Source organism: Aspergillus mulundensis (genome assembly GCF_003369625.1).
Source record: "Aspergillus mulundensis strain DSM 5745 chromosome Unknown scaffold_1, whole genome shotgun sequence".
Taxonomy (NCBI): Eukaryota; Fungi; Ascomycota; class Eurotiomycetes; order Eurotiales; family Aspergillaceae; genus Aspergillus; species Aspergillus mulundensis.
Window position 1 is genome coordinate 338799 of NW_020797889.1, and position 27569 is coordinate 366367.

A 27569-nucleotide genomic window follows, 5' to 3' on the forward strand; every position below is an offset into this window, starting at 1 on the left:
GGCTTTAGTACAGAGGAGGAAGCAAACATAAACAAGCCTTTCTATACAATTAAATCCGAGAAAGACAAAATGGCTCTAGCTTCTATCCAAACGCCAACTTGAATCCCTAGAATAACCGAACCAGAAATCAAGGTCAACCAATCTACCTCCCCAAAAGCGCCACCCTCCTCCGCTGCCACCTCCCAAGCACAGCACCAATCCCACTCTTTGATCTAGCCATCATCGTCGCCGAAGCGGTACCATTCGCAAACGACACCACCGTCCCATTATTCCCCGCGTCTTGCAACCCCCCATCCACCCCAGGACCCGGACGCGGCAAACTCCCATCCACACAATCAATCCTAACAAAGACCTCGCCCAGCCCCATGTACTCCACACTCCGCTGGACACATTGACTACTCCCGCCCACGCCCGCACCGACCCCAAACTCCCGCTGGATAAGCGGTGTGTCAAGATCATCGCACCCTGGTCTCTCAAACAGCCGGACCGTGCAGACTTCCAGGTTCGGCGCGGGGCTGTTGTTGCTGGCGCGGGGTGTGTGTAGCACGTGTGGTTCGGGGACGACGAGCTCGAGCGAGACATAGTCGACTTCGTCGTAGAAGCCTAGTGGTAGGGGGACTGGGACACCCTGGCATATCCCTGAACGGATGTTCAGGCCGACTGTGAATTCCTCGTCTAGGTTGAAGTCGAGGTCGTCTGTGTCTGGGGCTTCGGAGGGAGTGTGGCATGAGGGTGTGAATTTTGTGAGGATGCGGGTTGTGCGGGCGAGCGTGGGGGGTGAGATTGAGAGGAGGGTGAGGAGGAGGGCCTGGGGTTGAGTTAGTGTTGGTATCCTATGCTATGGAGAGGGGGAAAGAGGACGTACGGTTGTCCAGTGCATTTTGCTGGTTGGGCAATGCGTGAGTATAGGATGGAGTGATAGTAGAGTAGAGTAGGGTATAGGTAGGGAGTGAGGTATAGAGTATAGATAGGGTATAGTGGTTGGTAGAAATGGCCAGGTCAAGGCACTATCTCCAGAAGAACTTCAAGAAAGATTAAATTGCTTGATAATTTATCTAGCTATCCCGCAACTAACTGCGCTTTATTATACCCCTCTTCGTCGTAGATGAAGAGCACTTCGCCACCATTCGTCTCGCACAAACGTGTATGCATGGCTGGGAGGAACGCTGAAACCCAACATCGCGACACGAAGTCGTGACTAAACGCGCTGAAGCGCGGTTATGTCCTTGGCTGGTGCGAGTTGAGGTGCGGCGGTTGAGCCTCGAAAACTCGAGTTGCCTCCGAGAGGTATGCAGATCCGCAGCGCTGAACATTCCACACGGCGGCATCGTCACGTACAGGTTCGAACTGATGGGTCAGTTGGATGTGTTTACTTTTGTTCATTCTTGGGACGGTACGGGAATGTGATGTCTGCGCATTATGTGATGCTCTAGGACGAAGGGGAGCAAGTTGTACGATGGTCTGATGGTTGAGCTTAAGTCAACATTAAGTATGATTACCTGCTGATCTTCTGAAAGGCGTCATGCCCCGAAGTTAGTTTTTTGTTGAGGATTCAAGCGACTTTACCTCGCTGTACAGTATAAATAACTCCTCATGAACAAGTTCAACGCGGAAAAGTCGGAGGGCCCCCAACCATGTTTATATTTTATACATGCAAGCCAAACGGCATAAATGGCGGTTATGACACGACATTGACAGGCTGTCCTGCAGCCCAAGCCTCAACTGCTATTTTCAGCTTTGAGCCATAGTTGACTGAGGTTCTCTGGGATAGCCAAGCCAAATGAGGGGTGGCGATGATATTAAGGTCTTTAGCATCCTCCGCTAGCAATGGCGAAGTATCAGGACCCGCAGGCTCGCCATTGAATACATCGGTTGCTGCCCCAGAGATTCTGCGTTCGCGCAGTGCGTGGACCAAAGCTTCTTCGTCCACAGTACCACCCCGAGAAACGTTCACTATCACAGCATGGGAGGACATGGCCTCAAACTCTGGCGTTGATATGAAGTTCCGGGTAGAATCCATAAGGGGAACGGCTACGAAAAGCACCGTACTCTGCCTGATGACCGTGTCAAATGGGACCCTAAACGAATCTGCTGTTGTAGACGCCTTGCGGTCTGATATCAAGACCTTCATGCCCAAATTACGCGCAAGTGCGGCGATCCTTTTCCCTAATACTGGTTAGACTTAGTTCCATACTTTGAGCCAATGTGCCTTACCAACGCTGCCGTTTCCAATGATACCGGCGACTTCATCCTGGCAAGTCAAAGGAGGCGTTCCATCTTTGTCCAGATACTCAAACATCAACGATCCCTTTTCTTTCCACTTTCCTGCCCTTGTTGACAAATGCATGTCTAGAAGTTTTCGTCGCGCAGCAAAGTACATCCCAATTGCGTGCTCGGATACAGCCTCGATATTGGAATTAGGGCAGTTGCAGACAACAATTCCTCTTTTCCTGCAGGCCTCAAGGTCGATACAGTCGAAACCGGAAGCCACCATGACAATAAGCTTGAGATGCGGGGTCACATCGGGAGACAGTACGGCGGCGTCAACTCGGGCTGCGGATAGGATTATTATGGAGGCGTCACGAACGCGATCGGGGATTTCGGCCGAAGATGTCCACGGGTAGACGGTCTGCGAATAGGTGAACGGCGCGGGGAGATCGAATTGGGGAATCTGGAGTACCGACCCCTGAAGGAAGACGATGTGGTGGTGTTCAGCTGTTGGAAGAGGCATAGTGACTATTTGTGGATCTCGGGCTACGGCTGCGAAACTCTATGATGTTTTTTGAATGGCGCTTGGTCTTATATAATGCGGTTTGGAAAACCTTGGTGGGGCAGACGCCCTGTGGGTGACAGGATGGCAGAACCATGGTGTAAATCTATGGTGGAAGCTGCTCCTGCCAAGAGACACGCAATATACTCAAGCCCAGAGCAAGGAGGGCAAGAACTATTGAATAACGATTAGCAAATGCCATTATAGGAAGATAGAAGTAGGCCTGCGATTCGATATGTCGTGTGGTGGTGAGCTTCGGATCTCAGCCGAAGTTGGAGAACAGAGAGATCGGCTTATCGCTTATCGGAAGCTTAGTCAGGATAGTTGGTGACGCTATCTCCTCGCTTCTCCGCCGTTTCTCCTCACCTCCTCTCCGCTCTCCAACTTCAACTCCTTCTGCACATTTGACCTTCGTGACCTATGACTTGATGAACATAATCTCTCGGCGTTAGACTTGTATATTTTATATTGCATGCTTGAATTTGAAGATAAACTAATGCGACTGCTAAATTGATGAACTACCAGTCCATTCCGGCCGGCGCCGCGCCAGGCGATACCAACCACTCCAGTATGGAATCACCAGGTCCCAGGTCCGACACAATGGCTCCCCGGAGCTTTACTTTAAGGTCCCTGCTGGTCGGTCTTGCTATCGGTGCTTTAATCACTTTTTCGAATACCTACTTCGGCTTGCAAACGGGCTGGATTAGTACGATGGCTATGCCGTCAGCACTAATCGGATTTTCGGTCTTTAAAGTGTTTTCGAAATACCTCTCTTATCCCTTTACGCCTATTGAGAATGTGTTGATTCAAACGGTAGCCGGAGCTGTGGGGACGATGCCTCTTGGATGTGGGTTCGTCGGTGTCATCCCCGCCTTGGAGTTCCTCATAAGAGATGGAGAAGATGGCCCGTCAGGTGACGGTGGTACCGGAGAAGGCGGTCCTCTGAAATTAAACTTTGGAAAGCTGGTTCTATGGAGCTTGGGAGTGTGTTTGTTTGGCGTTGTTTTCGCCGTGCCACTGCGGAAGGAAGTCATTATTCGCGAAAAATTGAGGTTTCCCAGTGGAACGGCGTCTGCGCTGATGCTAAGGGTTCTGCATGGGAGTGGGCAGAGCGAAAAAGGTGCAAAAGCGAGTGTTCGCTCTACAGAACACCAACAGGACGAGGAGGACATACAGCCTCTGCTTTCGCGGGATTCTGCAGAAAGGGGAAATGTGTTCCAGCAGGATACTAAGGACGCCGACAACCTCAGAAAAGACTGGAGGTCGAAAATGCGTCTTTTGGTCGGCGCATTTGGGCTTTCTGGCATATATGTAAGGCCGTGGTCCATCTTCTCTTAAGCATTAAGCTGACAATAATAGACACTATTCTCATACTTTGTACCCCAAGTCCGCGATATCCCAATTCTGGGCCTCACGCTTGCCAACAACTGGCTATGGACGCTCAACCCTTCACCGGCATACGTTGGACAAGGAATCATCATGGGGCCGTCGACCTGTGCGCATATGCTTTTTGGGGCTGTGTTAGGCTGGGGCGTTCTGTCTCCGCTTGCAAAAGCTCGCGGGTGGGCACCGGGGCCTGTAGACAGCTGGGAGGATGGGAGCAAAGCATGGATTGTATGGGTGTCTCTGGCGATCATGCTTGCAGACTCGATTGTCAGCTTAGGCTGGCTGGTTTTGAAACCTGCCGTGCGAAGTGCGCCGAAGCTCATAAAGAGGATTTCGGACACCCGTATCGGAAGTTGGATTGCCTCGAAAAGCCCCAAAATCCCCAGCCGCTCTTACCACTACTCCGCCTTAAGTCCTATAACAGAAGTATCATCAAGCCCGAGCAGTCTTTTTCAAACTGGAACGGACCCGCAGCCGGATGAGGATGAGGATGCACCTGCATCTCAACTGATTTCCATGCGAACGGTGCTAATCCTACTGCCGTTGACTCTGATACTAAACGTCGTTTGTATGCACATTGTTTTTGGCGATGTCATATCGCCCCTGCTTTCAAGCCTCGCCACACTTCTCGCTGTCCTTTTGTCAATCATGGGTGTGCGTGCGCTAGGCGAGACGGATCTCAACCCAGTCTCCGGCATCAGCAAGCTGACCCAGTTACTCTTCTCCCTCGCAACGCCGTCGTCTCATTTCTCTAGACGCACTGCCTTGGTAACTAATCTCCTTGCGGGCGCCGTATCTGAGTCAGGCGCTCTTCAAGCCGGCGATATGATGCAAGACCTGAAAACAGGACACCTCCTCGGCGCTAGCCCCAAAGCTCAATTTTACGGTCAAATGATTGGCAGCCTTGTTGGCGCGGTCCTCTCCACAGCCGTCTACAAAATGTATGTCAATGTTTACCCAGTTCCAGGCCCCCAGTTCCAAACGCCCACTGCATACGTCTGGATTTTTACTGCCCGCCTCGTCACCGGCCAAGGCCTGCCCCCTATGGCTTGGGAAGCTTCCTCTATTGCCGGCGTTGTTTTTATAGCCATTACCATACTCCGAATCGTCGCTGCGTCCCCTATCGCCAATGGAGGCCGACCCGCTGGCACGCCAGCCCCGTGGCGGTCCTGGGTCCCAGGTGGCATCGCCGTCGCCGTAGGCATATTCAACGTACCATCATTTACACTCGCACGCGCCATTGGCGGCCTCATCGCGTGGTGGTGGTCTCGCGCCCACGCGGTCAGGAAAGATGATACCAAACCGGAGAGCGAACCCGGACAAACGGACCAGTCGGACCAAGCAGCCGGAAACGAAGACCGGCCCCTTACCACCACTTCACGTGGCAAACCTTCTTCGCCGGCAACTGGTGACAGCGATGACGATGCGGATGCTGCTTCGTCCAGTGTTGTCGTCCTGGCTTCCGGTTTGATTCTGGGCGAGGGCATCATGAGTATCGTGAACCTTCTTTTAGCCAGCGGAAGCGTTCCCCATCTTTGATTGAATGGAGCTGAATGGTTTTACGGAAATATAACATACACGGATATAGGTGTTCTTTTAAGACTATATATACATCGGCATTCGCTTACACAGTGCGGCATCTTAGAACAGTTTCATCCAATTCTGAAAACCGTTTTTGACCTCGTTCGTGCGCTCAGACTTGCAGGCACTCACGTCCAGGCGTTGACGTTAGCATTGAGGACACTTATATTCTACCGCATCCTCTTCAGCCTGATCCTGTTTGCTCAGACTTGCTCAGCAGGGGCCATCTGCATCTATCTCTCTGTTCGTGGACATTCATCACTTCACTGAGTCTTCGACTTAACCCACGAAGCCCATCCACGTCGAACTCGGACAACCGCTTCGAGATTGCAGCAAGCCCAATTGCACGGCCCTAACCATGACCCACAATCGCAAAGGCTTGCCATCACGATGGTAGGCGCAGCCGCTAAACAAGCCCGATGAAAAAATAGCATCCACTGCGGTTGAAACCCTGCACTCAATCCTTGATGTCCAATAGGGCGCCGAAGAGATTTGCTCCCTGTCAGGATTATGGGCTTTGTTGATGTTTTCATGAAGCGGCCCAGTTGGGCAAGGACGACGTGTGTCATGGCTCTGTTGTAATTGGGGATATACTTGCTAGAGTACCGGCATATTTCGTCCACTCGTCGGCTCCATGGATTGTAATAAAATGGTCACCTCGTTGCCTTGAAACGTTGGAATCGCCTTGTGAGATAGTTGACCAGATCCACGGAGATGCTGAGCTGTTTCGACTGCTAGATGTGAATTCGATCTACTAGGTATACTGGGGTGAATTTAGTGTTAAGTCTGTTAAGGATGGAACAAGTAAATACATCTGAAGGCGTTGATATTGTGTGAAGAGTGCGACATAGAACAGACCACTGGATCTCCTGTTTCCTTCCTTATAACACATCTCCCTATTTCCTTTCTATTTCCCTCACCACACTAGTCCATCCATCTTCAATCTCCTATCTCCAACCCGACCACTGCCATCTCATTCCAAATCGCAAACCGCAACCATGTCCGTCCGCCCCCAAATCCTCCTCCTCTCCCTCTCCCACCGCTTCTATCTCGACGACACCTACACCACGCTCTTCTCGCGCCTGTCCCAAACCGCAACCCTCAAGCACGCGAAAACCCCCCCGACCGCGCTCCGCCTCCTCTCCCAAAACACCTTCAAGGCAATCATCCTCACCGACGAAGGCCTTACCGAGCACGAGCCGAACCACGACCAAGTCCTCGCCCAGGTGCAAGAGTACATGCGCGACGGCGCGGGCCTCGTCATCGCGGCGCTGCACTTCCCCAACTTCGTGACGCAGGACGGCTTCGACGGCTTCTTCGGCAGACTGGGCGTTCCGTGGAAAAAGGGGGACTGTCACCGCATGGACTTTGACGTGAATCCGTCGTGTAATCGCGAACTGCTGTATGGGCTGGGATTAGCGACCGCCGACCTCCCCGTGCGTTATAGCATGAAGGCGTTGGGTGTTCGGGGGGCGAGGGTCCATGAGAAGGTTTATCTCCCTATTGCTGGGGCGCGGAGCCAGTCGATTATTGAGGCGGAGGAGAGTGTTGATTTGAGCCAGGCGGCTGTTGTTGGGGCGCGGCTTGGAAGGGGTCATCTGTTTTACATTGGGGATGTCAATTGGGAACGTGGTTCGCAGGATGCTGTGGTGAAGCTCTGTTGTGCTTAGGGCAAGGTCTCCTGTGTTTGGCGGGTTGTGTTCCGGGCAAAGAACAGCTTGGCCTAACTTATTTGCCAGTCACCCTAGCTAGTTTAGTCACGTGACCTAGCTTTATAGCTTACTTAAGCTTATTTTTAAACTTTATTTATAACTTTAATTATAATTTAAATATAATAGCTATTAACATAATAAAGCCTTATATTACTTTTTAAGTAATATAAATATTAATAATTTTATTAAAACTTTATATTAAACTTTTTTTTAACTTTTTTTTATTTTTTTTTATCTTTTTTATTAATAATACTTTTGCCTATTATACTAACTATTAAATTAATAATAAAAATTATTTAAAAATTACTTTATAACTTATTTTTATAGCTAATTTAAGCCTAGGCTATTTTTAAAAAATATATATAAATTTTAAATAATAAAGTGGTTTTTTTAAAGCTAAAGCTAAAAATAAATAAGGCTATTATTATTAAAAAATAAAAGCTAAAAGTATTTTTAAATTACTTTTTAATTTTTATTTTTTAACTTTTTTAACCTTACATGCATTTCTAGGAAGTACTTTAAAATTAATTATTTATAAAATAATAAAATAACCTATTTTTTTTAAAAAAGCTTTATTGCTAGGTTAAAGGCTATTTTAATAAAATAAATTTTTTTAAATACTTATAAAAAATACTTTTTAACTAGTTTAAATAAAATTTAGTATTATTAATAGCTTTTATAGCTATTATATTAATAAATATTTTATTATTTATTTTTTTACCCAGGTTTTTAAAAATAAAAAGAATATTAAGGGCTGCCTAAAGGTTAGTAAAATTAAAAAAGTTAAAAATAAGTTTAATTATTACTTATAAAAAGTACTTTTTAATTAGTTTTATAAATTTTTATTAATTTATTATTAATAATTAAAAGGCATGCTAGGTTATAAAGCTAGTTATTTTATTTTAGCTTTTATTTAAGTAAAATAAAAATATAAGTAAGTTATATTTTTTTATTAAAAATACTTTTTAATTAATTTTAATATAACCCTATTATTATAAAAAAAATAATAAAAAAAAAAGGGTTATAAAATTTTTTATAATACCTGTAAGTTAAAAAAGGTACTAGCTAGTAAGTTTTTTTACTTTATTAATTTTAAAAAATATTTTTTAACTAGTTTTAAAATACTACTTGTAAAAGTAAATTAAAAATTATAATTATTTTAAATTTTTTAAAAAGCTTAATACTACCAGCTAAAATAATAAAAATAAAAAAAAATAAAAAAATAAAAAAACTATTAATACTATTATTATAAAAATTATTTTTTAAGTAGTTTTTTTTATATTTTTTTTATTTTTTTTTAATTTAGCAGGGCGCCTACAGGTATATTTTATATTTTTTATTTTTTTTAATAAGGTATATATAGTATTAATTACTTTAAAAGTAGTTTTTTAGTTTTTAATTTTTTTTTATATATAATAAGCTATAATTAAATACCCTAAACTATAATAAACTTTATTTTTTTATAATTAAGTTTAAACTAGCTTTAATAATTTTTAAACTAGTTTTATTTTTAGGTATAGGCTTGTTAAAAACTAGTTATTTTTAAAAAAAATAAAAAAATAATTATTATTTTTTTAAATTTAAAGTACTTTTAATTAAGGCTAAACTAGTTTAGTTTAAGATTATAAAAAAAATTAATAAAAATAAGATTTAAATTAAATATATAACTTATTATATAAAATACCCCTGGATTATTAGGCTTAATTATTTTAAAAGTACTTTTAATATTATTAAGTAACTAAAAATTTTTAAAAAATTTCTTTACTTATTTTTAATTAAAAACTTATTTTTAAATTTTTATTATTATATTATACTTACTAGGCTAAAAAATATATTTTAAGCTTACTTATTTTTTACTTATTTTATATATTTTATTTAATAAAAATAATTTATTAATAACTTAAAGTAATTTATTTTTTATATACATGCTATGTTAAAGGTCTTGGTTAATAAATATATATATTTTTATAATATTTATATTTTAACTAGCTAGTATATTAAAACTTAATTATTATAATATAAAACTATATTAATATATTATTAAAGCTAAGTAAATAATAAAATTTTATTTTTAAATAAGTAATTAAAGTACTTTTAAAAATATTTAAATTAATTTAAAACTAGTTTTAATTACTAAAATTATTAACCTTTTTTTTAATATATTTAATAACTTTAATAAATATAGCAGGCCCCCTAGCTATTTTATTATAAAAATATTATTTTAACTAGGCTAGCTTTTTAAAATTAATTTTAATTTTACCCCTAACTTTTAATTTTTAGCCCTTTACATGGGTGGTAATAAAAAAATCTTAAAAAATATTAAAAAATTTAAAATAATTAGTAAGTACTTAAAAACTAGTTTTCTAGTAAACTTATAATATTAATATATATTTTTAAATAAGTATAATAATAAAAGCATTAAAATAATATTAATACTAAAAAAATCTAGCCCTAGGGTAAAGCAGGCTTTATTAACTTATATAATATATTAATAAGTAAGTATAATAAAATTAACCTTAAAAAATTATTAATACTAAAGTAGTTCTTTTTATAAGTAAAGTAGTTTTTAGGGTATATTAAAATATATAAAGCATGCTATTTATAGGGTATAGCTAAAGTTATATTAAAGTATTATTAATATAAAACTAGTTTTTATATAAAATAAAGTACTTTACCTTTTTATATAATATAATTAAAATTAAAAGCCCCTGGTATATATAAATTTAAAAAAACTTAACTTAAATAAAATTTTATTAAAATTATTTTTTACCTTTTATAGCTTTTTTTACTTTACTATATTAAAAGCCTTATATTTTTAGTATATTAAAAAAGTTAAAAATAGTTTTAAAGTAATTTTAAAGTAATTTTAATATATATATAATTTTTTTATATATACTTAAGGTATTATTTATATATATTATTTATATAATATTTATGCTAAGTTTTATAAAAAACTTTTATATAATATTAATTTATATTATATTAATTAAGCTGCCAGGAGCTGCCTTAAAATTAGTAATTAAAAATAATTTTTATAATAAATAAAGTAGTTTTAACCTTATAACTATACTAAGTAATAACTTTTAAGTACTTAAAAAATAGGACTTATAATAATTTTACTTAATAATATTAATATTTTCCTAGATTTACTTATAATAATTAGGCAGAATTTAAAAACAGGCTTAGTTAAAACTAGTAGTAATAATTAAATAAGCTTTATATTTAGCTTAATTATAAATAAAGGTATTTTTATATGCTAATTAAAGTTAAAACTAGTTTTAAAGTACTTTAAAAAATAAAAAAATATACTTTAAAGTAGTTTATAAAAATTAAAATAATTTTTTAAAGTTTTAGTAGTAAGCAAGCTTTTTATATAATAACTAATAAATATATAATACTTCTCCCAAGGGCAAAGCTTTTAAATAATTTAAAAAAAATAAATATAATATATAATAAAAATATTTTTTAACTACTATATTTAAATATAACTATAAAAATCTTTTTTTTAAAAATACTAGCCTAATTTTAAAACTAGTTTAGCCTAAGGTAAAAGTAGTTTTATATAAAACTTATTAATTATTTACTTTATATATATATTTGCTATAATATTCTTAATATTAATATTATAAAAATAAAAAAACTAGCTAAAAAACCCCTGTATAAAAATAATAAAACTAAAATTTTTTTTAAAAAGTAAAAAATATTTATTTATAGTTTTAATATTAATAAAAACATGTAGTAATATAAGAACTAAAAGTAATTAATAACTAGATTTAAAAAAAAGGCAGGATATAAGTAAGTAAAGTACTTAAAAAATACTTTTTAACTTATTTTTACTATGCTTTAGTAGGAATATAGTAAAAATAATTTTATTAAAAGCACCCTTAATATACTTATAAAATATATTAACTTTAAAAAAGTTTAGCAAGGCTAAAAGCTTAATTTACTTATTAAATATATAAATAACTATAATAATATTTTTATAAATAATAAGCCTTTAATAATAATACTTTTTAAGTAATTAGTAACTAGTTTTTAAGGCATAAAATAAGCTAAATACCTTAAAATCTAGCTTAACTAAAAGCTAAAATTATGTTATCACTGTTATGGTGTTGCAACTGCGCAGTGTTGCAATAACACAATCCGGCGGCCTGAGGCCGCCGGGCGGAGGAACTTCAGCGCCAAACTAGCCACGTGCCAAGGCGGTGGTTAGTTATATAATATATAAAATATTAAGTTTAACTTTAAACTTTAACTTAAAAAAATTAGTAATTAGTTTTTACTATAAATATATAATACCTTTCCTATTATAGTAATTTATATTTTTTTAAGCTTATTATAGTATATAAACGCAACTTATAATTTTAATTACTTTTTTTTTTAAAAAAAAACTTATTTTATATAATAACTAGGTAATAAACTTAATCCCAGGGACTAGTAAATAATACTTTAAAAAAGTAGTTATAAACCCTAATTTAATAACTAATTAATATGCCTAAAAAAAATTTATAAATTTTTAACTAAAAAATCCTAAGGGCGCCCTTATTATTAAATTTTAAATTATATAAAAAATATTAAAATATAAAGGGCCCGCCCAGGGGCAAGAAAATAAAAGTAGTAAAAAAATTATTAAAAAGTTACAGGCAATATTAAAAGTAATTTTAATAAAAAAAAGGAATTACAGGAGCAAGAACGCTATAAAAAAAAAAAAAATATTAATAAATTTATGCCTAAATTAAAAAGGCATGCTAATAAATTATAAGGGCTAAAGCTAATTAATAAATATATAATATATTTATTTAATTTATTAAGTAACTAATAGTTCCCCGCTAAATAAACTTTAATAACCTTATAATTTTAAAAAAGACTATTAAAGGGGTTATAATAATAATAATATAATTTAAAAAAAACTTTTTAAAAAAGTTACTATTTATAAAACCATACCAGGCAAATAATATTAAAAAATTTAATAATTAAAAGTTAAATATAGAAACACACTTTAAAACCTTCCTAACTTATTACCTAAATAATAGCTATAAAATATTTTAATTTATTAGATTTTTAGTAAAGAACCGCAGGTGGGAATAATTTAATATTTATAAAGTAAAAATTATATTTATTTAAAAAGAATTTTTTAATATATTAATTAAAATAATTAATAATAAGATAGTGCTAGTTAATAACTTGCTAATTAAGTAAGGTAATATAAAGTAATAACTATAGTAAACTATTAAGTAATTTATATAATTACTAAACTAAATTAAGAAATACCTACCTTATAAGTATAATAATAATTAACGCTAAGAATATCTGTACTAGAAGATCTTAAAAAATATATAAAAAAAGTTTTTTATTTATAAATACTAAAAACTAAAGCGCTATAATAACTATGTATTATACTTAATAAGTATTAAAAATAATATACCCAAGCGAAAAAAAACTATTATAAAAAAAAAGGAGTTTTTTAACTAAACTTATATAAAACTATTAGTAACTAAAGTTAGGGTGTTTTTTACTACTAAAAAAAGTGTAAAAATAAACACTGGTATAAAATAACTTAATAATTTAAATAATTTTTTATTTATAAAAAAGCTATACCTAGGTAAATACCTAAACTATAGCTATATTAAATATTTTAAGTAATATTACTAGTTATTAGGCGGAGGTTAAAAAAAAAAGTGCCCTTATAGTAGTAACCTTTAAGTAAACCTAGTAATATAAAAAATATAAAACCTTAAAGCTTTACGTGGTGCAAGCTTTAAGAGTTTATATAAAATAAAGAAATATGCCACGGGCCTGGGTAATTTAGGTAAAAATAAAAAAAAAAATAAAAAATAATAATATATAAGGGTTTTTATTAACTTTAAAATAAAAGTAAATTTTATAAACTAGTACTGGGCAAAGTCCTACCTAATATAAAGTAAAGGGCTAGCTTATAAAGTACGTGTAATTAATAGTTATATAGTAATATTTTATAAAAAATATATACTTATAGTTTATGCTAAAGATTTTACGCGTAATATATAGTATTATTAATAAAACTTTAAAGTTATTAATATTAATAATTATAATATAATTTTAGGATTTCCGTGGCTGCTAGCCGCGATGCCTATTTTAAATTAGTAAACTAGTAATTAAATATATAGTTAAAAAGTAAAGTATAATTTTAAATACTTATAATATATAATAATAATATAAGAATACGCTATAAAAATTACTATAAAAGTTAAAGTACTTTTAATATAAATCTTTAAGCAAGAAGACCATGTTATAATATACCTTAATAAGGTAAAAATTAAAAAAATCCTGCTACCTAAATAATACCATAAATATATAAATATATTTTTTAAAATAAAAGTAAATATTCTTGTATTTTATTAATCTTATAATTATATAATTAAGTTATAATTTAGTGCTAAGCCTTTAAGTAAGTATATTTACTTACTATTTTTAAAGAAGCTTAAGGTTTTACATAAATATATTAAAAAAACACTTAAAAAAGGTTAAATACACCTATTTAAAAGCCCTGCGGGAGCTCTAGTACTATTTATATTAAAAAAAAATAATAGCTTATATTTCTGCATAAATTATTAAGGCCTAAATACTATTATAATTAAAAATATATATTTATTACCACTACTTAACATAACTTTTAACTATTTAAAAATAAAAAAAATCTTTATATAGCTAAATTTATAAAACATGTATTACAAACTTTAAATTTGCAAGAAAAATAAGTAAAAAATAGTATTTAAAATATAATTTAAACTTTATAAATACTAAGTTATGTTATTTAAACTAATAAATATACTAGTAATATTTTAATTTTATATAAACCACGCCCTAGCTAGGCTAATTAATATAATTTATATTACTTATTTAAATAATATTATTATTTTTTTAAAGAATAAGAAAAAATATAAATAATATATATAAATAGTTCTTAAAAAACTACGTAATTTTAAGCTATATATAAAAGTTAGTAAATGCTTGTTTTATATTAAAAAGATTAACTTTTTAGGCTTTATTATAACCACTAATAAAATTAAAATAAAATTAAAAAAAGTTTAAACTATTATAAAGTGGCCAATGCCAAAAAATATAAAAAAAGTAGTATTTTTTTTAGGATTTTATGGCTTTTATTAAAGGTTTATTAAAAACTATAGCTAAGTTATAATAGCGCTATTTAACCTTATAAAACTTAATATAATTATAAAATACCTACTAAAAAAAAAGGCCCTAAAGGCATTTAATATATTATACCTTAAATTTATAAAATAACTATTATTATAACACTTTAACCTTAAATTACGTATATAATTATAAACTAACGCCTTAGGGTATGCTATTACTAAAGTATTATTTTAATTAGTAAAAAATATATAATAGCACTTAATTACCTTTTAGTCTTGTAAATTAAAAAAATATAAAAACCTGGTATAAAACCCATAACTTTAAGATACTTATAATTATAAAATACTTTTAAGTTTAAAAATATTATTTTAAGGGTAGTAAATTCCCTATTAAAATACTTATAAATTATAATAATTTATAATAATTTATAATAACCAAGGACCTAACACAAAGATAAGTATAATAAGCTAAAAAACTTATAACTTTTAACTTTATTATTAAATACTGCCCGGGGGTAAAAAACCTGGTAAATACTTTAAGTAAAAAAGCGGACTATATTTCTAAAAAAGGGGAGAAAAAAGTTATAAATAAGATAGTTTTTTATAAATTACAAGAGTAACTAAATAACTAATTATTATTATACCTAAAGTTTAAATTATAACTTAATATACAAGTTATTATAGTAAATAAGGACCTATATATAAATAAATTATAATTAAGTATTATAAAACTATTTTAGGTGGCCTAAGAATATAACAAAAAATCTAAAAAAATAAAAAATAATTTTATAAATTTAAACTATAAAAAAAACCTTAAGTATTAAAAAGTAATAAATAATAACTTATTATACTTTAAAAACTAAGTTTACATGCTAAAGTTAGTGGCACTTTATAAAAAAATTATAAAGGTAAATTATAATAAGCCCCAAGGTGGGTATTAAAATATTAATATAATTATTATAAATATCTCTTAAAGATACTATTAGCTAAATATAACTAAGTATATTAAAAAATATATTAAAAAGTGTAATAGCTACTAATAAATTATAGTTTATAAATATAAACTATATAAATTATTAAAACTATTAAGCTTATTAAAGGCACTTATAAAATAAATTAATATAGATTTTATTACTAGTTTACCACCCGCAAAGTATAATAAGCGTGTATATAATATTATTTTAGTGGTAATTAAGATATATACTAAATTTATATAATATATCTTATGCTTAAAAAATATTAACACGGAATAACTTATAAATACCCTTATAAATAATATTTTTTGCTTTATTAGCGTACTAAAAAACATGGTTAGTAACTATAAAAGTCTTTTTATTAATATATTTTAGGCTATATTAAGCCACTACCTGGGCGTAAAATAAAAACTATTTATTATATATTACCCCTAAATAAATAGCTAAACTAAAAGGTAAAATTAAGTTCTTAAATACTACCTTTACGCTTATGTTAACTAGTACTAAAATAATTAGCCATAATAAATTAAAATAATATAATTTATAAATAATAATATATATAAGTGGTTTATAAGTTACATACTTATTAAAGCTCTTATAAATTTAAAGGTAACTATGTGTATTAATATTAAGGGGCCTAACTAAATATTAAAAATTAAACTTTAAAAAGCTATAAAGTTTAAAAAAATCCGCGTGAATTTAAAAAAGTAATTATAAAAGTTAAAAAAAGCCATGGTAGTTTAATATAATAAAAAGCATAAAAAAATAAGCTTTAAAATTAATAACCATGTTATACTTTATATAAAAAATATTAAGTTAGCAAGACTAAATTATAAATTAAGTAAAATACTTATTAACCTGTTTTTAATAATTATAAAATAAAAAAAATAGTTTTATAAGCTGCTGCTCCTACTAAATATATAATAATTATATAATATTTTTTATATTATACTTTTAAAACCTTACCATGGTGACCTATTTTAAGCGCTAAATATTAGTTTTATACTAGTAAATGGTAAGAAAAAATACTTTATTAAAAAAATCCTTAATATTTATAAATTTAAGGGCAAGGTATAATACCTTGTAAAATAACAAGAATAAAATAATATAAAAAATAATATATAAAAACTAAAGGCTTATATAGCTAAAACTATAATACTTAAAAATTTTAAAAAAACCTACAAGGATAAATTATGTAAAGCAAAAAAACGCTAAATATAAACATTTATGTTTATAACCTACACGCATTTATAAAAAAGAAAGAAAATATATTATTTCCGCTAATTAGCGGCGCCCGCAGGGCCTTTTAACAAAAAAAAAAATAAAAAAACAAAAAATAATAAAAAACTTAAACAAGCGGCTAAGCCGCGCGGCGCGCGGCACCTAATATATATAAAATAAAAACCAAGCCCACAAGGGTGCTAATACCAACACCTAGTATAAAAGTAACCTTAATAAAAATCCCTAAAAGTGCTAAAGCGCAGCACATCCCGTACTAAAAATAATAAAAGTTTATAAAAAAATTAGTAATATAATATAATATAAACCAAAATATATAAATATATGCTTAGTGGTTAAAGCCACACTAGCATAAAAAAAATTATAGCTACTAAAGTAGTACTAAATAAAGGTTTAAAAACTAAAAAAAAAACTATTATAATAAATTAGTAAACTAGAATATAATAATACTACGGGAAGGGGACTAACTTACATAGTAAATTATTATTTTTATTAAGGGGGGTACTAATTTATAAAATAAAGTTAAATATAAATATAATAATATTTACAGGGTTAGCTATTTATATATTATTAGCTATAATAGTTTACTTAATAGCTACTTTAAATACTTAATAAGCTGCCTTTAAGGTAGCAAGGTTTTTATAAGCTTATGGATTACTAGCTCCTATATATATAATATTAATAGTATTAAAAATATTTTATAGCTAGTTACTTACTAGGGTAATATTAATAGCTATATACTTTAAAAGCGCCCTTTTTATATTATAATAAAACTAGCACTTCCCACCCCCTTAGTTATAAGTAAAGGCTTTTATTATAATATTTATAATAAATATATTTTTATTTTAGCGCCCCGCGGTAGTAATATATATAATATACTATAAAATATAAAAATTAAGTAGTAAAGCTATAAAGCCCGGGGGTGGTAGAAAAAAAATATTAATAAAAGCCCTATTAATAAGGGTGGTAGAAATAATAGCAGGGGTAGTAATAATAATAATAGTAGCAAGGGCACGCAAGTATTAAGATTAAGTTATTTTAATAATTAGTATATTAGTAGTTATTAATATATAAGTAAAGGGCAGGAAAATATAATCCTATATACTAAAAATAAAATAAAAAGTAAAGGCTAAAACCAAGGCTTGACTACTATAATAAAAAAATATAAAATAAAATACTATAATAAGATAAATAATTATTAATAATAATATTTAAAGCGTGATATAAAACTATATTAAATATTAAAATAAAAAAAATATAAAGCAAAGGGCAAGCATAAAAAACCTTAAAAAAAAATAGGGTTAAAAACACGCGGTATAATAAAGGCTATAATAAAGGTAAACCATGTTTAATTTAACTATTAAAAATAGTTTTAAAAACATAAAAATAACAAGAGCTAAATACAAGAAGCTTATTAGCTAAATTAAAAAGGTAAATATATAGTAAAATATAAAAAAAAGGTAAATAAAAGGCTAATATAGTAACATGTTAATAATTAAAATAAAAATAACTATATATTATAAACGGCTGCTAAAGGTATTAAAAAAAGTATAAAAATAAAAAAATTTAGCTATTTAAAGCTTAAAGCTTTATTATAAAAACTAAGCGTAAAATAAAATAAAATATACAGGCTAAATAATATTAACATAGGACTAATACCACTAAAATAAATAATATAATATTTAAAAAGCACGGGAAAAAATAAATATAGGGTATTTTTAACCCTAAAAATATAATTAAATAATTAAAAAATAATAAAAACATAATAAAAAGGTGTATACTTACAGTAGGTATTTTTAATTAAGTTATAAAAAAAACTTAAAAAAAAAAAAAAAATCGCGAAGGTACTTTAATATTAAAACTAAAATATTATACCTAGCTACCGCAGGCAGTAATACTATATTTAAATTTAAAAGTAAAGTAAGGTAATTAAATTAATTTTTTRCACTTAACTTTAAATATAAATTATATATAAATTATAATACTTTATAAACCTAAAAATAGCTTATTTTATAGCGCTTAATAAGATTTATAATTTAAATTATATTTTATAAAGTATAAATATAAATTTATAAATCACAAGGGCGCAATTACTTAAAAAAAAAAGTATTATTATTATTATTATAGTGTTATAACTATATAATATTATAATAATGTAATCTAGCGGCCTAAGGCCGCCGGGCGGAGGAACTTTAGCGCTAAACTAGCCGCGTGCCAAGGCGGCGGCCAGTCATATAATATATAAAATACTAAGTTTAACTTTAAACTCTAACTTAAAAAAATTAGCAATTAGTTCCTACTATAAATACATAACGCCTTTCCTATTGCAGTAATTCATGTTCTCCTAAGCTCACCGCAGTATATAAACGCGACTCACAAATTATATATTAATTATTTTTTAGCCTTTAAGGTAAAATAAAGCCCTTTTTTTTATAATAATAGTAAAAAAATAATCTTGGTTTATAAAGCTATTATAAATCTAAAATAATATTTAGCTATTATATTATTAATAAAAGTTTTAAAAAGCTAAACTTTTTAAAAATTAACCTAAAAATAGTTTAATATTAAATAAAATTATTTATAAAATAATTTATATACTTATTATAAGGTCGGGATCTTATATTTTATAAATAAGCTTAATAACCTTATTAAAAATAGCCTTTAAAAGTTAATTTAGTAAAAAAAAAATAAGTATACATGCCTTAAAAAACTACTATAATAAAAAAATATTTTAACTAGTTTAAAAAAATAAAAATATTAAATATAATTTTATACTTAATTTTTTTTAAGTTTTTTTTTTTATAGGTGGCTTTAGCCTAAATAAAGTAATTAATAAGTAGTTTTAAGGTTTTAAAAAAAATACTTATAAAACTAGTTTTATTTCTAAAAAACTAATTTTAATTTTATATATTATATTTTTTTTTTAACTAGTAATAAGCTTAACTATATTATATTTTTTAAAATTAACTAGGGTTAAAGCCTTAAAATAAGCCTAAAATAACTTAATATTAATACTTTAAGCTTAGTTAAATAAGTTAAATATAAAATACTTATTAAAATTATATTAATTATTATATAAGTATATTATATAATAATAATATATATTAAAAATATTTTAAAATAATTAAAAACTAGTTTATACTTTAAAATTAGGGCTGCTTATTAATATAACATGCTTTTATAAAATAGGCTTATAAGTAAAAATTACTTATAAGTATACTTTTTTATTTTTAAAATATTTTTAAGTTACTTAAAAAAGACTAAACAGGCTTAATTAATAAAATAATTTTAAAATAATAAAACTAGTTTTAACTTACTTATATATAACTTTAATTTTTAAAAAAGCTTTACTTACTATAATTTTTTTATACTTATTATATATTTTATTTAAAAAATTTTTTTTAACCTTTTAATAGGTAATATTTTATAATTTTAAATTTAAATACTTATAAACCTTAATTCTAAAATAATTAAAGTAAAATTTATTATATATTTACTTAAAAAACTAGTTAAAAATTTACTTTATATTTTTAACTTTTATTTTATAATATATAAACTAAAGTAATTAATAACTAGTTTTTAAAAAATATAAACTTATATATATTATATATTTTTTTTAAAACTATACGCCTGTTATTTTATTTATATAAATAATATATATATAGCTATTAAAATTAATAATAAAATACTTTAATAAGTAATTAATAAATTAAAAATAATAGGCTAAAATAGGGTATATTTAGCTAGTAATTATTAATATTAATATTAATAGCTTTTAAAAAAGTAATTAAAAAATACTTTAAAAATAATTAAAAATTTTTATATTTTATTATTAAAATTAGCTTTTTAGGCTTAATTATACTTTTAAAAAATATTTTATTTTTACTTATTAAAAAAGTTTAGTTAATTTATAAAAACTTTTTTAATAACTAGCTAAGATAAAGGTGTTAATACTAATAAATTAATAAGTATATTAATTATAAAATTATTAAAGGGATTATTAATTAAAATTATAATAAAATAATTTAAAGTATTATAAAACTATTTTTTTTAAAATACTAATAAAATATAAAATAAAATTTATTAAAAATATAAGGTAAGCTAAAAATTTTAATTAAGCAAGCTTAACTTGCTTACCTTAGCTTAATTAAGCTATGGTTAGCTATAAATAGGGTGGGCTAACCTGTATTTATATATTCCAGGCTAATAATAATGGCCGGGATGCAATGGACGGGTGCACCAAGTCTAAGGTTAGTTGGGAACGCTCCTCCTTCCAAGCGTATAAGCCGTCTAATTTAAAGTGCATGCATATAGTGAAGGCTACTTCACCATCCCGGGTTACTATGCGGGATTCCAGCAAAGTACCGCCGCAAGCATGTTCCATCCAGTCCGCATCTCTCATATATTTTCCAAGAGCAGGCTTGCGTTCATGTCCTAAGCTCCTCTCAGAGGTAGCAAAACACTCACAATTCCAATGCTACTTATCGTTGGGACCATGGTCAGCATAACATGTTTGCCAGCACCTATGCTGGTCTAGGGTTGATATTGAACCACCACCCTACCACTGTTATGCCGGCAATATCTCTCGACCCGATGACAGAGACAAGCCAATTAGACCAGAATATCCTCCGCATCACAATCACGCTCTACGGAGTACTACTGATCATCGATCTACCCCTTATCCTTATCCTCTTTCTAGGACCCCGACTCCATACTTCCAAATACCTACCTACGGTCCATAGTTCGGTAGCACAGCCACAGCCGCGATCGACATGACTCGAGGCCCGGGAAACAATACCTCCCTTGCAAGTTGCAAGTTGCAACAACAGTAATACAAGTGGGTCCATCCAAGCCTTACGATACCAGCAATTGCCAATCCATTCCCTTGCATTATCTATTATCCATTTCCCCAGCCTAGCTTAACTACTCCTACCAAGCGTAAATACAGGTCGGCCCACCCTATCTATAGCTAACCGTAGCTTAATTAAGCTAAAATAAGTAAATTAAGCTTGCTTAATTAAAACCCTTAATTTATCTTATATTTTTAATAAATTTTATTTTATACTTTATTAATATTTTAAAAAAAAGTAATTTTATAGTACTTTAAATTACTTTATTATAACTTTAATTAATAATTTTTTTAATAATCCTATAATTAATATACTTATTAATTTATTAATATTAACGTTTTTACCTTAGCTAGCTATTAAAAAATTTTTTATAAATTAATTAAGCTTTTTTAATAAATAAAAATAAAATATTTTTTAAAAATATAATTAAGCCTAAAAAGTTAATTTTAATAATAAAATATAAAAACCCTTAATTATTTTTAAAGTATTTTTTAATTATTTTTTTAAAAATTACTAGTATTAATACTAGTAATTACTAGCTAAATATATTTTATTTTAGCTTATTATTTTTAATTTATTAATTACTTATTAAAGTATTTTATTATTAATTTTAATAGCTATATATATATTATTTATATAAATAAAATAACAGGCGCATAGTCCTAAAAAAAATATATAATATATATAAGTTTATATTTTTTAAAAATTAATTATTAATTATTTTAATTTATATATTATAAGGCAAAAATTAAAAATATAAAATAAATTTTTAACTAATTTTTTAAGTAAATATATAATAAATTTTACTTTAATTACTTTAAAATTAAGGTTTATAAGTATTTAAATTTAAAATTATAAAATATTATTTATTAAAAAGTTAAAAAAATTTTTTTAAATAAAATATATAACAAGCGCAGGAAGATTATAATAAATAAAACTTTTTTAAAAATTAAAATTATATATAAGTAAGTTAAAACTAGTTTTATTATTTTAAAATTATTTTATTAACTAAGCTTGTTTAACCTTTTTTAAGTAACTTAAAAATATTTTAAAGGTAAAAAGGCATGCCCATAAGTAATTTTTATTTATAAGCCTATTTTATAAAAGCATGTTATACTAATAAGTAACCCTAATTTTAAAATATAAACTAGTTTTTAATTATTTTAAAATATTTTTAATATATATTATTACTATATAGCATGCTTATATAATAATTAATATAATTTTAATAAGTATTTTATATTTAGCTTATTTAATTAAGCTTAAAATATTAATATTAAATTATTTTAGGCTTACTTTAAGGCTTTAGCCCTAGTTAATTTTAAAAAATATAATATAGTTAAGCTTATTACTAGTTAAAAAAAAAGTATAATATATAGGATTAAAACTAGTTTTTTAAAAATAAAACTAGTTTTATAAGTATTTTTTTTTAAAATCTTAAAATTACTTATTAATTACTTTATTTAAGCTAAAGCTACTTATAAAAAAAAAAAACTTAAAAAAATTAAGTATAAGGTTATATTTAATATTTTTATTTTTTTAAACTAGTTAAAATATTTTTTTATTATAGTAGTTTTTTAAGGCATGTATATTTATTTTTTTTTTTTACTAAATTAATTTTTAAAAGCTATTTTTAATAAGATTATTAAGCTTATTTACAAAATATAAAATCCTAATTTTATAATAAATATATAAATTACTTTATAAATAATTTTATTTAATACTAAACTACTTTTAAGTTAATTTTTAAAAAGTCTAGCCCTTTAAAACTTTTATTAATAATATAATAGCTAAATATTATTTTAGATTTATAATAACTTTATAAACCAAGATTATTTTTTTATTATTATTATAAAAAAAAGGGCTTTACTTTATTTTAAAGGCTAGAAAATAACTAGTATATAGTTTTAGCTTTTAATTAAGCTAAATTTTAAAATATTTAACTTATTTTATACCCTGGGAACTAGTTACTAACTATTTAAAAAGTATTATTACTAAAAACTTATTACCTATAAAAATATTATTATAGTTATTTATATATTTAATAAGTAAATTAAGCTTTTAACCTTGCTAAACTTTTTTAAAGTTAATATATTTTATAAGTATATTAAAAATATTTTTAATAAAATTATTTTTATTATATTCCTACCAAAGTATAATAAAAATAAGTTAAAAAATACTTTTTAAGTACTTTACTTACCTATATCCTGCCTTTTTTTTAAAATTAATTATTAATTACTTTTAGTTCTTATATTACTACATGTTTTTATTAATATTAAAACTATAAATAAATATTTTTTACTTTTTAAAAAGGTTTTTAGCCTTATTACTTTTATATAAGGGTTTTTTAGCTAGTTTTTTTACCTTTATAATATTAGTATTAAGGGTATTATAGTAAATATATATATAAAGTAAATAACTAATAAGCTTTATATAAAATTACTTTTACCTTAGGCTAAACTAGTTTTAAAATTAGGCTAATATTTTTAAAAAAAAAATTTTTATAATTATATTTAAACATGGTAGTTAAAAAATATTTTTATTATATATTATATTTATTTTTTTTAAATTATTTAAAAGCTTTGCCCTTGGGAGGAGTATTATATATTTATTAATTATTATATAAAAAGCTTGCTTATTACTAAAACTCTAAAAAATTATTTTAATTTTTATAAATTATTTTAAAGTATATTTTTTTATTTTTTAAAATACTTTAAAACTAATTTTAACTTTAATTAATATATAAAAATACCTTTATTTATAATTAGATTAAATATAAAGCTTATTTAATTATTACTACTAGTTTTAATTAAGCTTATTTTTAAATTCTACCTAATTATTATAAGTAAATCCAGGAAAATATTAATACTATTAAGTAAAATTATTATAAGTTTTACTTTTTAAATACTTAAAAGTTACTACTTAGTATAGTTATAAGGTTAAAATTACTTTATTTATTATAAAAATTATTTTTAATTACTAATTTTAAGGCAGCTCCCGGTAGCTTAATTAATATAATATAAATTAATATTATATAAAAGTTTTTTATAAAACTTAGCATAAATACCGCATAAATAATATATATAAATAATATTTTAAGTATATATAAAAAATTATATATATATTAAAACTACTTTAAAACTACTTTAAAACTACTTTTAACCTTTTTAATATACCGGAAATATAAGGCTTTTAATATAGTAAAGTAAAAAAAGTTATAAAAAGTAAAAAATAATTTTAATAAAATTTTATTTAAGTTAAGTTTTTTTAAATTTATACATGCTAGGGGCTTTTAGTTTTAATTATATTATATAAAAAAGTAAAATACTTTATTTTATATAAAAACTAGTTTTATACTAATAATACTTTAATATAACTTTAGCTATACTTTATAAATAACATGTTTTATATATTTTAATATACCCTAAAAATTATTTTACTTATAAAAAAAACTACTTTAATATTAATAATTTTTTAAGGCTAATTTTACTACACCTACTTATTAATATATTATATAAGTTAATAAAGCCTGCTTTACCCTAGGGCTAAATTCTTTTAATATTAATATTATTTTAATACTTTTATTATTATACCTATTTAAAAATATATATTAATATTATAAGTTTACTAAAAAACTAGTTTTTAAGTACTTACTAACTATTTTAAATTTTTTAATATTTTTTAAATTTCTCCTACTACCACCCATGTGGAGGGCTAAAAATTAAAAGTTAAGGGTAAAATTAAAATTAATTTTAAAAAGCTAGCTTAATTAAAATAATATTTTTATAATAAAATAGCTAGGGGGCCTGCTATATTTACTAAAGTTATTAAATATATTAAAAAAAAGGTTAATAATTTTAGTAATTAAAACTAGTTTTAAATTAATTTAAATATTTTTAAAAATACTTTAGTTACTTATTTAAAAATAAAATTTTATTATTTACTTAGCTTTAATAACATGTTAATATAATTTTATATTATAATAATTAAGTTTTAATATACTAGCTAGTTAAAATATAAATATTATAAAAATATATATATTTATTAATTAAAACCTTTAATATAGCATGCATATAAAAAATAAATTACTTTAAGTTATTAATAAACTATTTTTATTAAGTAAAATATATAAAATAAGTAAAAAATAAATAAGCTTAAAATATATTTTTTAGCCTAGTAAGTATAATATAGTAATAAAAATTTAAAAATAAGTTTTTAATTAAAAATAAGTAAATAAATTTTTTAAAAATTTTTAGCCACTTAGTAATACTAAAAGTACTTTTAAAGTAATTAAGCCTAATAATTTAAGGGTATTTTATATAATAAGCTATATACTTAGTTTAAATTTTACTTTTATTAATTTTTTTTATAACCTTAAACTAAACTAGTTTAGCCCTAATTAAAAGTACTTTAAATTTAAAAAAATAATAATTACCTTTTTATTTTTTTTTAAAAATAACTAGTTTTTAATAGGCCTATATTTAAAAATAAAACTAGTTTAAAAATTATTAAAGCTAGTTTAAACTTAATTATAAAAAAGTAAAGTTTATTATAATTTAAGGTATTTAATTATAGCTTATTATATATAAAAAAAAACTAAAAACTAAAAAATTATTTTTAAAGTAGTTAATATTATATATACCTTACTAAAAAAAAGGTAAAAAATATAAAATATACCCGTAAGCGCCCTGCTAAATTAAAAAAAAAAATAAAAAAAGATATAAAAAAAACTATTTAAAAAGTAATTTTTATAATAATAGTATTAATAACCTTTTTTTTTTTACTTTTTTTTTATTTTTATTATTCTAGCTAGTAGCATTAAGCTTTTTAAAAAGCTTAAAATAATTATAATTTTTAATTTATTTTTATAAGCAGTATTTTAAAACTAGTTAAAAAATATTTTTTAAAATTAATAAAATAAAAAAACTTATTAGCTAGTACTTTTTTTAACTTATAAATATTATAAAAAATTTTATAGCTTTTTTTTTACTATTTTTTTTATAGTAGTAAGGTTATATTAAAACTAGTTAAAAAGTACTTTTAATAAAAAAATATAACTTACTTATATTTTTATTTTATTTAAATAAAAGTTAAAATAAAATAACTAGCTTTATAGCCTAGCATGTTTTTTAATTATTAATAATAAATTAATAAAAATTTATAAAACTAGTTAAAAAGTATTTTTTATAAATAATAATTAAACTTATTTTTAATTTTTTTAATTTTACTAACCTTTAGGTAGCCCCTAATATTTTTTTTATTTTTAAAAACCTAGGTAAAAAAGTAAATAATAAAATACTTATTAGTATAGTAACTATAAAAATTATTAATAATATTAAATTTTATTTAAATTAATTAAAAAATACTTTTTATAAGTATTTAAAAAAACTTATTTTATTAAAATAGCCTTTAACCTAGCAGCAAAGCTTTTTTTAAAAAAAATAAGTTATTTTATTATTTTATAAATAATTAATTTTAAAATACTTTTTAAAAATATATATAAGGTTAAAAAAAGTTAAAAAATAAAAATTAAAAAGTAGTTTAAAAGTATTTTTAACTTTTATTTTTTAATAATAATAGTTTTACTTACCTTTAGCTCTAGCTTTAAAAAAATTATTTTATTATTTAAAATTTATATATATTTTTTAAAAATAGCCTAGGCTTAAATTAGCTATAAAAATAAGTTATAAAATAATTTTTAAATAATTTTTATTATTAATTTAATAATTAGCATAATAAGCAAAAATATTATTAATAAAAAAAATAAAAAGGGGTAAAAAAAAGTTAAAAAAAAGTTTAATATAAAGTTTTAATAAAATTATTAATATTTATATTACTTAAAAAGTAATATAAGGCTTTATTATATTAATAACTATTATATTTAAATTATAACTAAAATTATAAGTAAAGTTTAAAAATAAACT

The 27569-nt window shown here is 26.8% G+C and overlaps 4 protein-coding genes across 4 annotated transcripts; 2 read left to right on the plus strand and 2 right to left on the minus strand.

The window, feature by feature from the left end:
- Positions 1 to 142: 142 nt before the first annotated feature.
- Positions 143 to 880, minus strand: DSM5745_01677 (uncharacterized protein; the record flags this gene model as incomplete). The annotated part of the gene is made up of 2 exons (XM_026743693.1): positions 143 to 808; positions 866 to 880. 2 exons carry the CDS (start codon positions 878 to 880, stop codon positions 143 to 145), a joined length of 681 nt encoding a protein of 226 aa, XP_026606856.1.
- Positions 881 to 1678: 798 nt separating this feature from the next.
- Positions 1679 to 2731, minus strand: DSM5745_01678 (D-isomer specific 2-hydroxyacid dehydrogenase family protein; the record flags this gene model as incomplete). The annotated part of the gene is made up of 2 exons (XM_026743694.1): positions 1679 to 2166; positions 2215 to 2731. The coding sequence occupies 2 exons, from the start codon at positions 2729 to 2731 to the stop codon at positions 1679 to 1681; spliced, it is 1005 nt and encodes a 334-aa protein (XP_026606857.1).
- Positions 2732 to 3370: 639 nt separating this feature from the next.
- On the plus strand, positions 3371 to 5695 carry DSM5745_01679 (OPT family oligopeptide transporter; the record flags this gene model as incomplete). The annotated part of the gene is made up of 2 exons (XM_026743695.1): positions 3371 to 4081; positions 4130 to 5695. 2 exons carry the CDS (start codon positions 3371 to 3373, stop codon positions 5693 to 5695), a joined length of 2277 nt encoding a protein of 758 aa, XP_026606858.1.
- Positions 5696 to 6735: 1040 nt separating this feature from the next.
- DSM5745_01680 (uncharacterized protein) lies at positions 6736 to 7407 on the plus strand (the record flags this gene model as incomplete). Its single annotated transcript, XM_026743696.1, has 1 exon — positions 6736 to 7407. One exon carries the CDS (start codon positions 6736 to 6738, stop codon positions 7405 to 7407), a length of 672 nt encoding a protein of 223 aa, XP_026606859.1.
- Positions 7408 to 27569: the final 20162 nt, after the last annotated feature.